This window comes from Eriocheir sinensis, chromosome 37 (assembly GCF_024679095.1).
Source record: "Eriocheir sinensis breed Jianghai 21 chromosome 37, ASM2467909v1, whole genome shotgun sequence".
Taxonomy (NCBI): domain Eukaryota; kingdom Metazoa; phylum Arthropoda; class Malacostraca; order Decapoda; family Varunidae; genus Eriocheir; species Eriocheir sinensis.
In genome coordinates this window covers 12,316,283-12,329,512 of record NC_066545.1, presented here as the reverse complement: position 1 = coordinate 12,329,512, position 13,230 = coordinate 12,316,283, and the positions used below count along the sequence as shown (strand labels likewise).

The 13,230-nt window shown below is 40.6% G+C and overlaps 1 protein-coding gene across 14 annotated transcripts in view; it reads left to right on the top strand.

Moving 5' to 3' along the window:
• LOC127008257 (mitochondrial uncoupling protein 4-like) overlaps positions 1 to 9,971 on the top strand; it is a 64,004-nt gene extending 54,033 nt beyond the window's left edge. For all 14 annotated transcript variants that reach the window (XM_050880021.1, XM_050880026.1, XM_050880025.1 and 11 more), the window contains 2 exons: positions 2,148 to 2,330; positions 2,821 to 9,971. In XM_050880021.1, the coding sequence (XP_050735978.1) occupies positions 2,148 to 2,322 (175 nt within the window). In that variant the 3' untranslated portion in view covers positions 2,323 to 2,330; positions 2,821 to 9,971. The remainder of the gene's footprint in view (positions 1 to 2,147; positions 2,331 to 2,820) is intronic.
• Positions 9,972 to 13,230: the final 3,259 nt, after the last annotated feature.

Sequence of the window (13,230 nt, the reverse complement as noted above, 5' to 3'; positions counted from 1 at the left end):
CCTGGTAGCTGCTGGGATCATGTTTCTTAAAGGCCCCTCTTAGCGAGAAAAATGAAAAAAAATCATCACAAACACAAACCGTTTCATAATATATATCAATGCATTTGCGATCAGTTTATGCATCATCTATTTTTGGGGGTTTATATCATGGTAAAAATTTGCCCCGTCGCTGCTACACGGTAAAGCTACAGATTGGGCCCGTTGCTGCTACCGGGTTAAATGCTGTACATGGTTATCTTTTCCCATAAGTAACCTGGCATGGCACAGAGGCAATTAACATGAAAAATCTAACCTCTTGCACACTTGTCTTTGACCCTCCCTTCTCGCCACTCGTTCTGTATTGTTTTTGCTGGAGCAGTGCTTGACATATTTCCTGTTTTTACGCCTTTGAGCTGTTTCCATTGATGTTAAAATAGAGGGAAAACCTACTATTGAGCAGTAAAAATGTATACTCCAAAGAACATATTGTGGTCTCTGTACTGTACATTGGGGTGAGGGAGAGGGTGTGGAGGAGAGGACATTAAACTTACACACACATGATTTTAGTGCTTAGCTTAAGAGAGGGTGTGGAGGAGAGGACATTAAACTTACACACACATGATTTTAGTGCTTAGCTTAAGAGAGGGTGTGGAGGAGAGGACATTAAACTTACACACACATGATTTTAGTGCACACATGAGACATTAACACACACATGATTTTAGTGCTTAGCTTAAGAGAGGGTGTGGAGGAGAGGACATTAAACTTACACACACATGATTTTAGTGCTTAGCTTAAGAGAGGGTGTGGAGGAGAGGACATTAAACTTACACACACATGATTTTAGTGCTTAGCTTAAGGTGTAGGTGCCAACTGAGTAATGGAATGGGAGAGTGTGGCCACCTTCATCACCGACGCCAAAAGAGTCGCACGAAACTTAAATTAATGCCGATACGTTGTTTTTTTATTTATTTATTTACTTTTTCATATTATTTTTATTTTATTTTGTATTTATTTATTGATTTATTTATATTTTGCTCTAGGTATTGTCATGACCTTGTAGAAGTACTAAGAGCTGCAAAAACTATGATTATATCCACATCATTTTCAATATCACGCAGCTCTTTTGGTAGCTCCATGACACCTGTGATGAAGTTGGCCAGACTCTCCTATTCTGTGGCTCCGGGTGTCAATACTCTGCTAATGCTTCACTGTGACAGTCAGAAGCTATACATTCTGGCCAACTCAACCTCAAGCAGATGGTGAAACACATTGCACCCTGGGTATTAGTTAGTTAGTTCCCAGTGTTGAATTAACCTCAGCAACGATTTGTCTTTTAAGTTCAGGATTTTTGTTGATGTTGCTGCTTGAGAGGAGTGTGCCAGAATGTATTGCCTTCTCTTTTGAGCTGAAGGGAACTTAGTGCATTCACAGGTCAGTATTTTCATTGTGTTGAGTTTTTAGTTCATACACAGGTTTGTTTTCTTTGTTGCTTTTATATTAATAAGCTAAATTATGTTTATGCTTTAAAATTTAAGATGCAATCACTAGGACTATTCATTGTTTGTCATCAAGTGTACTCCATCCCATAGCAACACTTAGAGCAGGGCTTCAAAAACTCAAACACTTATCACAGAAATAAAATCAAGGAGCAGAGAGGTACCTGGTGAGCTAGTTAATAATAAGTCAGCCAGTCAGTCAGTTATATGCCATATGGATTTGTTTCACCGTTGCCAGATTATCGTACTCAGAGCATAGTATTTACTGATTTCTGACGCCTAACTATATCCAAGAAACATCAAGAATTAAGTATTTTAATGATATTTATAAGTGAATCTCCTTATTGGGATCCACGAGACAGTTTTTGGGCTGGAAGTCAGTAAATATAAGAGGCTGAGTAAGTCAATCTGGCACCGTTGATTTGTTTACCAGTCTGTACGCAGCCTTTCTTTATATCAGAAAAATTGTCGTACCCTAAAAATTAATGTCATAAGAAATGTATCTGGTATTTCTTCACTTCTGCATCTTGGCTCAATTTTTCAAAGTAGTTTTGTTCCTGATACGATTACTACCTGGCATGGACCATAGGAAAGGGTGAACATACTTATGCTCTTGAATTCATATTGGGTCATTCTCTTCCTGAAGTCAACCCTGTGTGCCTCCCTCAGGGGTCTGCTGTACAAGAACTCGCTGGACTGCCTGGTGAAGACGGTGCACAACGAAGGCTTCTGGGCGCTGTACAAGGGCTTCATCCCCTGCTGGCTGCGCATGGGGCCCTGGTCCCTCACCTTCTGGCTCACCTACGAGCAGATCAGGAACCTCTGCGGCACCTCAGCCTTCTAGATGACCAGGTACAAGAGGTAGTAGTAGTAGTGATGGTAGTAGTGGTAGCAGTAGCAGTTGTCATAGTAATAGTAGTAGTAGCAGTAGTATAGAGGTCCATGAAAGGGGCAGTAAGTAGCAGGCTATTTATTTATTTATTTATTTTATTTATTTATTTATTTTTTTTTCTTTTTAACCCTTGATCTGTCTTCTTTGCAGTAAAAAAAAAAAAAAAAAAAAATCAAGGGAAAATAAACTAAACTATTTAGACCCAAACATGAGTCCCCTTGAGCAGACATGGATGTGAAAAGTAAGAGAGACAGTGACAGTAAAGTAAGGAGAATAAAAAAAAAGGAGAGGACAAAAGCAATATACAACAAATTAACAGATGGGTATTGCTTTTAGCTTTAAACTCATCAATATCAACAAGACTCAATAGGTAGCCAGTAGGAGGTGTTCAGTCACGTTCCATTTGATTAAGGCGCAGAATATACGTAACAGTGGCTTCTTTATGTGCAGGTGAGGTGTGTTGGAGAGCTCATCATGGCAACAGTAGCAGAAGGTTCCTCAGGGCTTGGTTTGTCCCTCCTCCCTACCTTGAGTGCTGTATGGTAGGACGAGGATGGTGTTGGCTCCTGTGTCTGACGGCTTCGCTCCCGGTACGCTGCAGCAGGCCGAGGGAGGTGTTGGTAGAGGAGGCGGTCGTGGCGAGGCAGCGGTGTCGGGGAGCCAAAGCCACGATCGACCGTTGCTTGTTTCCGCATACAAGGTCTTTGCTCATGGTATCTCCGCCTTGCTTTGGACATTATGGTTTTGCAGTCCAGGTCATTATTTTTACCATTGCATTATTATTCGAACTTGTGATCATTATTATTATTATTATTATGTATACAGACACGCATCACTTGCCATGGTGTAGTGAGCGAGTCTCCATTTCTTCCTTCCGATTCGTCTTTTTCTCCGACAAAATTAATTACTTGGGTCGTTTCACTTCTTTTCTTGGCATTACTCAAGTGACTTATTGACATTTTTAGCTTCGGTGAGGCTTATCTGACTCAAGGATAATGTTTTTCTTTGCTGATGGTTTTGTTTGCCACCCCAGTTCCTTTGTTTACCTATGATTTGTTTTTCTCTGTTTATGTTTACCACTCCAGCCAGTTCCTTGGTTTATCTCTTCATTCAGTTTTATATCAGTGCTCTTGACATAAGCAGTGGACCACAGCTGTACCTCCAAACTCACAAACAGAATACGAAACTGCGCGTGTGTGTGTGTGTGTGTGTGCGTGTGATGACATTTTTCACACATGGCTCTAGATTTTTAACTTGCATTGACCCAACCTATAGAAGGCATTATAGGTGACCCTAGACCCATAACTATGATACCAAGGGTTATGTGTAGTCTTGCCAACCGACGCTCAGGCTTGTAATGCTACCTAGTGTGTGCGTGCGTGTGTGTGTGTGTATGTGTGAGCGTTCTGTATATTGAAGGTGTTACCATATCAGGTGTTTCTGTGTCAAGGTCAATGATGAAAATACAGTATCCTCATATGTATACAAACAGGCTGGTGCAGGGACATGGTGGCAGCCCCTCAGATATTCATGTACATAGCCACTATATACTCCGTGACCGCTGCCCTCATAGTCCGTGCACCACCCTGTAATGATGATACGTTAGGCGTCACCATCGACGGAATATAAGCGTGTGTTGTTGTGATGCTGTGATGGAAGGGACGTTGATGCGGAAGAGATTAGCGTGACACTTACACAAAGGTGACAATACATGCAATTTTTGACCAACAGTATGGACTGACCTTTCCCAAAACTCATTGTGAATCAGTAACTCTTTTGTGCAGTGAGTTACATAGGGAGGAACAAAGTGGGGGATGAACTGGTGAGTTGTCCCCCTCTTCCCTCTCTCCTCTCCTGACCCGCTCCTCTCCCACGTGACTCACCTTGTGGAAAAGAGCTACCGAGTCACAGTGAGTTTAGAGTCAGACTGATTTATTTTTTGCAAGCTGCTAATACAAACACGTTATAAGGACACAACACAGCCTACACTCTTCCATAGATTCGGGTAAAGTTCACAGTATTTTTTTTTTCATATACATACTTCTGCAAATTTTCCAACTCAACTCCATAACCCTGTCACTGTTTCCTTCCCATCACAGCAGCACAGCCTGGCTACAGTGCCCCCTGGCCAGCCTCCCTGTGGTGGTGTGAAGATCCCCAGGATGGCAGCCTGGGGGTGCTGCTATAATTTGACTGTATCAGTCTATAAACATTGAATAATGTGTGGGAGCTCATTCAGTCTATCAGGGTGGAATGGGTGAAGGAAAAGGTCATGCTGGGAAATCAGTGCGACCACTCACTCATGGGCCTGTTCCCGGTGGTGGGGTGTAGGTGCCAATTACACCAGAATTCTGATATTTTCTTATCTTCGAGGGGCAGAGGGGTGACTGACCTATTTTTCCATGACAATTTGCAAAGGGAATTTGACATTGATTGCCATAGAAATTTAACATAATATTAAAGTCATGTCCTTGTAATATGACTTGCACATACCTGGGAATCATGAAACTTACCATGTTGTAAGATAAAAACTCTCACTACGTAAATGATTATTCTGCAAGTAAGTATGAACAGTATGGCAAAGGACCTGCGATATTATCACCAATCCAGGCTTTTAATAATAGCCAGCACCCTCTGCCCCTTGAAGTAAAGAGAAAACTAGAATTCTGGTGCTAAGAGGCATCCACACGCCTAACTGTGAACAGGCCAATTCACCCTGTCCCTTAGTGTAGTAAGTAGGTTAAGTATTATTATACATTGTACGAGTGTGGGAACGGGCAAGTGCTATGAAAAATTATAGTTATTGCTGTTTTTATCAACTAATAAGCATTTGTGTGTGTGTGCGTGCGCATGTGTGTGTGTGTGTGTGTGTGTGTGTGTGTGCATGTGTGTGTGTGTGTGTGTGTGTGTGTGTGCGTACATGTGTGTGTGTGTGTGTGTGTGTGTGTGTTGAGAGAAAAGTAAACACTATTTATTTATCTTGCCCCAACAAACACCCTCCCACCTCGAGGTGCTAAGGCTGGAAAGTCAGCATATGCACCACGTTGATCAGACCACTGTTCTCTCTCTACCTCGGTGCTGTGTGTGTAGCAGGGTCGCGGGGAGGCAGATTGTCAAGCCTGGACGATGCGACACACTGATGGCAGTAAACACGGCAACACACGGGAAAAGAAAGATGGATGCCCAAACGATTAGTCAGAGTAAGATTTTTTTTTGGTGGGCAAATTAGACGATGCAACAAAGTGTTTGGGGGAACCTAAAAGAATTTGCATCTTAGAGAGAGAGAGAGAGAGAGAGAGAGAGAGAGAGAGAGAGAGAGAGAGAGAGAGAGAGTAATAGAATTTAAAACATCTCTAATAATATCATTTCACTATTGAGAAAGATATAAGGAAAAGGAAAAGCAGTCTTCGATTACAGTGACAAAAAGTATAACAATATGATTTGGTTTGGGTTCAGAGATAATAGCACTGATAAAACCTCAGTTCCTTCCTATGTACAGCCACATTTCAGAGTATTGGAGCCTCATAAACACTGGCAGAGATCTCATTAGTCTATAAATGCTTGTAAGACTTAAGAGTAGCAGTCCTTTCAAGGGCAGAAAAAAGTTGTGAACTGCTTTGAACATTGAGTGGAATTCAACTCAACTCACAAGTCTCTCAGAGATTCAAGTCCACAAAGGCACTTTACTTCACAGTGGAATAGAGCTTATTTGTCAGTCTGTTCAAGCTATTCCAGTCAGTTCTCGTATCAAGAAAAAACTTCTTTGTGAAACTAAGCCGATATTAAAATAAGCTCTTATCAGAATTAAGATGTTGATCAGTCTCTATTTTGACATTGTTTTCATATTTCATCTTATTTTTCCTTCCTGATATGAGTACCAGTTGGAATAGTTTTTACAAGTAAAGTCTGATTTACATATCAGTTTTGGCTCTTGACAGGCAGCCGCCATCTTTGATGCCGTCAAGATCTTATGTGCACCCTAAGGTAATAGTTCACACCCTGCCGGTTGCATGGCTGTCAGCTGACCAATATGTCTCAGATTTCTTCTTGGGAAACCATGACTTGTTTGATGGTAGGTTAACAGCACCAGTCAGGTGATGAGTTGTTTGAACCAAGACCTGTACAGGACCAGGATTGGGAATGAGTCATGTCAATACACAACCATTTGATGGCATCAAGCCAGTGAACAATTTGTTGGAACCAAAGCAGGTCATTTGAATCAGCCTTTAGTGAACATACTGCATAAGAATTAAGGAAATTCTGCTTTTGTCTGCCATTATGCATGTCTCCTACATCAGGTCAGTCCCCTTGGGGTGTGGCAGGTGATGGTTGGCTCACCTTGGGGCAGTGTTGAGACAATGGCTGCTTGTGATACTTGACCCAAACAATGCAAGATGATGGTCAGTGGCGGTGACGACCATCACTGTAACGCTGAGCAGACAGACACCTCATATAATGTTTTGGTTCATCTAAATGATTATCAATTACTATATTTTACAGATTGCCTTTCCTCTCTATATCTCACATGTTAATGTCTGTGCATGTACATAATAGTACTATATCCCCTTCTGTATATATTGCTTGTACTAGGTATAGGTATGAATGTGTGAGTGGCATATGTACAGGGGAGTGATGTGTAGGTTTTCATAGTGGCATATCATTTTGTGATTTGACACCAGTGCTGACGTAATCCTTTCATTTACGTAGGTCAGTGTAGAGGCCACGTGTCCCTCACCATCCACCGGCTCACCCACACTCAACGTTCCTCAGAGACGGGACAGCCTGAGTGCATGTGTCCGTGGGTGGTGAGGTGTGGCTGAACCCGGGGATGGCAGGCAACACCGTCTTGTTACTCCTGATTTCAGTACACGTTACAAAAAAACATCCAGGCAAGTTAGGCAAGAGAAAAATAAGACTCCCCTGCAACAATGTCAGAATGATAATAATCCTGACATGCATCTTCACTTCTCCATGACTCACTAATTACAGGTTTTAGTGCCCTTGTGAATGAATGTTGTCACTTACACACTTGCTAATGAAATAAGAATTTATCTGTTGCATGCAGCTGAAAAGTCATCATGAACTCGAGTCTTAGATTGAAGCTCTGTCATATGGTAATCTTTTGGTAGACCTTAATTGATTTGGCATCTGCAAAGAGAAAAAATTAGTGAACATAGAACCTTGTGCTTCCTGTGATGAGAGAAAAGACAGCAGAGATCACCATGATGGAAAAGAGGACAACAAAATTGCCATTGTAGCTTGCAAAGAAGATAGGCAAATACTCCAAGAATTAAAGAAAAGTTCATGTCCATAGATGTACATAGGTAGTAGGTGAGAGAATTCATCTGGTTAGAAAGGGAAAGACCCTTAGAGAATGACTGAAGGAAAAAAGTAACAACATTATGGGAGGAAAGGAAAATACCACCACACAAAGGTGAAAATCAATAACCCGAAAGTAAGCAAATTGAGAACATTTTTAGGAAGGAACCAAATAAAATAAAAAAAGTACAAACCAGGAAGTGAGAGCTGATGCATGTAGATGAGCAGCGAGTGAAAGTGAGTGAGTGAGAGTGAGGAGAGTCGCGTGCCGGAGGGAGCTTGAACACAGCCCCTGCGAGGCACCTTGTATAAAGCCTTCACTAGCCTGAGGTTACCAGCCAAAGGTTACGAGCTTCCCAAGGGAAAATCTTTAGACCAAATCAGGACAAACTATTTTTTTACTTTTTTACTGTGAAAAACAGCACTTCCACTTGACCTCTGCTGACCCTCTGGTGACCAAGTTGACGTTTTCGTTGAGCCAACTCAAGTAAAAGCTTCACGGTGTCAGGCAAGATCGCACTATTTTTGCATTGTCGATACCTTGTGTTGTAGTGAAAGCCGCAGTAACATTGTAGAAAATACAACTCATGTTAGTCTCGTTGTTGATGCATGACATGTTGCACAGACTTCTGGATGATGTACACACCGATTGTTGTGATAATGGGGTAATTGATGTAGTTGTGAGTTGATGGTACACACACTTACTTCTTGAAGGTCTTCTCCAGCTCTTCCTCAGCTGGGAGTGATCAGTGATGTGTCAGTGGCCATCACTAGGACAATAATGCAGTCATCGTCAACACAGCAACTTAATACCAATCACCTCATTATCGCTACACAAATGCTGATCCATGTTGCAGGTCTTAGCAGTGTTAGTGGAGAGGAGTAGGAGGATAGTCATTACCGAGAGACCAGTGTTGTAAATGTATTCAGATCATGTATAATGTGGTAAATGTGCCTGTTTTATGTGGCCAGTTTTGCTTCTGCCTGAAAGTTGACGAAGCCCCAGTTTTGAATTGATTTCTAGAGTCGGTGTGGGCTTCTCTGTACCTCTGATGAGTGATATAGGACCTAGAATGAGAATGTATTAGTGACTAACCAAACTTGTAAATAGGCATTGAGGTGTTAGAATGTGAAGCATGTAAACTCCCAAACATGTCATACTAACCAGTGTAGAGGGAGTTACAGCAAATTGTTTAGTGCAGCGTTTTATGCTGTGACGTTTGGTGAGGGAGCATCGAGTTTACTTGTAAATGTGCAAAACGAGACCTTGTTACCTCAGAAGTCTGAAGGAGATAAACTTCATCCCACACTGTTTACAGGAACGTCTGTAAGTGGTGCCAAACAATGAACAGTGCAACATATTTTGGTGATCATTTGCTGCGGCGTCATTATGTAACTGAACGGCCAGCACACTCTTGTTGCTGCATCATTATTCATTGCAAAGTGAAGCAATATACAGAAAGGGAAACAATAAGGTAGTTCAGAAAAGTATCAGCAGTAGTGTCTTTGGCAAAATGATTTGAATGCGAAGTTACTGAGGCTCACCACAACATTCCTGGGCTGCATCCTTCCTCTCCCCCCCACAGTCTGCCTACCTAAGGCTCTCTGATGCTGACCCAGGAACTGTCGGCCACTAACGAGCAACCAGATACAAGCTTAGTCATCGCCGCTGCTGCTGCCAAGATGTAAAATATGGACTGCCTGGGACCTGAGCACAGGGACGATGGGATCTCGGCTACAGGAAAAGACATAATGATTCTTCCAGATTAGCATTTGTAGCGACGCACACCTCCTACAATGGTGGAAAATATTTTCTATAAAGTGATCAATGCGGAAAATTGGCCTTACAAACCACTACCACTTACTTTTTTTTATTATTATTATTATTATTATTATTTTTTTTTTTTAAGCAGAAAGGTACGATTACATTGACAGTGAAGGTGAAATGTGCTTTATACAGTTCCATTGATAGTTGTATAAAGGCTGCGACACAAGACCAGACAGCCTCCTCCCCCCCTGCCCTCCCCACACAGCAACAGACTGACCTCGGGGGGGGGAGCAGTGGAGGGCATGAACCTATCTGGGTACAAGTGCCAATAAGAAAATTTTCCTGTGGGTTTTTCACTGCATTTAAAATATACTACTATGATGATACACTCAGTGGACAAAAAGTGTGACAGCTGATATAATTATTTACTCCATAAACAGAATATTAATGTTGATGGTAACTGTATTTTAGTACCTTGCAAGTTTTAGACAATAAATATTTTTGTGTAAGTCTGGTACGAGTTTATCTTTACCCTGATTATGGATAACTTCTAAATGCTTGTGATTTTTTTCAGAAAACAACCTGTGTTATTTAGGATGTATTGAATAAAAAATTGCATAGGAAAATAACTAATACTGTTTATATATTATAGCTCTGGCATCAATTTCCTTTTCAACATTTTATAGATGCATCAAAGACATGCTCTGTTCACATTAGCTTCGACATAACTAGTTCTTTCCCCTTATAATTGAGTTTACATTTATCATCAACAAACTAATCAGCCTCGCCCACTGAACGGGGTTGACTATTATCATTTTATTGGCTTGGAGGGGTTTATTGTCGATGTCAATGTGAAAAGAGCAGATTAAATAATGATGATAGTAGTAGTAGTAGTAATAGTAGTAATAGTACCACCAGTTTTATTTCACCCAATGACATATACAAATACAGTATAGTAGCAAAATGTACAAGATAAAGAATATACTATCAAAAAATTACTTCATTGTCTGACTTAGAATTATTGACTCCTTCAGAAATGTACAGTAGGAGCGCTTCTCTGTCCTTGTCAACCCATTGGAGTTAATCAAGCGGGTGAGGGACGTCAGTTTGATAAGGGGCTGATAGTGACGACTGATGACCACGTGTAACCGTAACAACCCGTCACTAAACTTACAATCTAACACATACTAAAAGGTACGTACATACACATGATAAAAGGCTTGCAAGACTAAAAGGTACGTACATACACTTGATAAAAGGCTTGCAAGACTAAAAGGTACGTACACACACTTGATAAAAGGCTTGCAAGACTAAAAGGTACATACATACACTTGATAAAAGGCTTGCAAGACTAAAAGGTACGTACATACACTTGATAAAAGGCTTGCAAGACTAAAAGGTACGTACATACACTTGATAAAAGGCTTGCAAGACTAAAAGGTACGTACATACACTTGATAAAAGGCTTGCAAGACCTTTCCATATGTTTGCAAGCATTTCCACCTTAAAATTCTTCGACTTAATGTTTACCAATTAATTATGTTATGTGAATTACCTCTCCGACAGTATATAACCTTGCCTCACAATACGGTAACTAAACTCCATTGAAATAATTAAGAGGGATATTTTACAAGTTTATTGCAGGTCCTTATAAGTACAATAACCCCCCATTTTTACTTTTATTCCATACAGATACACCTGTTACACACGTACACTTCCAAACAGACACATCCATTGACCAGTAATATTAAATTCTAGGGGCACATCACATGAAACAATTCTGTGGACAAATCAATTATTTCTACGGACATATATTACAGAATTCTATGGACACATGAAATAATCCTACATATTCTTGCATAATCTTTTTCTACTCCGTTCCCTCCTCCATTACTCCTGTTACTCTTATCATGTATTATCTCCCTTTCCTTTATTCCTACTTTCGTCTTTTCTCAATATATGGACACCTCAAATAAATCTACGGACATATCACAGAAAGGTTGGAGGTTCGGCCATCACCCAGCTCCCCGGCAACAAAGGTTTTAATATATGTTCATGAATGAGAGGTGTGCGGGCCTTCCCAGGGACTAATGAGAATGGTGGTGCTGGTGATGGGGGTTAATACCGCGTCACAAAGGCCAAGGAAGACAAGCGAGGCCAAATAATTCACTAAAAGTTGAGAGAAAAAAAAGTTTGTTGAATGCAGAGAAGTTTGAAGAAGTTAGTTGAGAAGTTTGTCGGAGAGAAGAATAAAAGTTTGTGAAAGAGAATGGAATTATAAGTTTGCTGAAGACGGAGTTTGTTGAATAAAAGGGAAGTTTGACGAAGAGGAGAGAATTTGGACGAAGATAAAAGTTAGAAGAGAATAAAGTTCGATGAGTAAAAAAAATTAAGTGATGAGATTAAGTTTGTGGAAGCCAGAACATTTTGATTGAAGAGAAGAGTTTACAGAAGGGAAAAGTTTGAAGAGATCGAAGTAGCCTACCAATGTTGATACGAAAATTAAAATAGTAGAAGGGAAGAGAATTAATTAAGTTTGTAGAAGAGAGAAGTTCCGCGGCCTATAATCAACGTACAATAAGAGAGAATTAATTATAAGCTTATTTGTTGGAGAAGCTTGATGAGAAGAAAATGCTAAAGAGAAGAGGAAACAAGTTGAAGAAGGGCTGGAGAGGGGAAGGGATGAGTGCCTTGCCCTTGGGGGGTTCCAGGAGGGGCGTGGCCTGGCCTTGGGGCACCGCGTGACGTCACTCCTTCGTCACGTCACACGTCATGGACCGCTAGTCTTTGGTCTTTGTGGTTTTCCTTCCTTCCTGTTCGCTGCATCTCATTTCCTTGTATCACACGTCTACTGAATTACAATGGCCTCTATATTTAACGGATCGAAGGCGTGTGTGTGTGTGTGTGTACGTGTGTGTGTGTGTAAGATCGAGAATTAATTTAAGTTGTTGAAAAGTTTGATGCAGTAAAGATCGAATAGTTGATTGATTGATAGTTTATTGTTGCAGGTAAACAACAAGGGAAAAGTTTGTTGAAGAGAAGGGAAGAGAAGTTTTACTGAGAAGACTGTCAATGAGAAAAGTTTGAAGTGTGTGTGTGTGTGTGTGTGTGTGTGTGAGAGAGAGAGAGAGAGAGAGAGAGAGAGAGAGAGAGAGAGAGAGAGAGAATTAAAGTTTGAAGAAGTTTGCTGGAGAAAAGTTTGTTAAAGAGAAAGGTTTGTTGAAGATCGAGATTAAGTTTGAAGAAGTTTGCTGAAGAAAAGTTTGTTAAAGAGAAAGGTTTGTTGAAGATCGAGATTAAGTTTGAAGAAGTTTGTTGAAGAGAATTATGTTTGAAGAAGGGAAAGAACTGATCAATCGTGTGTGTGTGTGTGTGTGTGTGTGTGTTGCGGTTTGTTCGATCATTGCGCAGTTACAGAATGATAATTGCGAGATAACGGTGATCACATGAAACCAAAGATTATAGAGAATATCTTGGGTATAACTAGTACGATCGAGATGTATAGCGGCGCGCGGTGACACTATAGCAACTGATAAGGACTTTCATGGTAATATTACCTGAAATAACTTAAAAATTCTAACGTATATATATTTCCCTATCAGATTGCAACGTGTCGATCGGATTGTCCTTGCATATTTGACTGACGTACGTACGTAGAAGAGATAAGGACATAGACAACTTAAAATTAGTAGCCACATGATAATTAACGTAATGGAAGAAAGCTGGAAATAAAGAGGAAAATAGTTACAAATGGATTAAAATTGTAGGGAGAC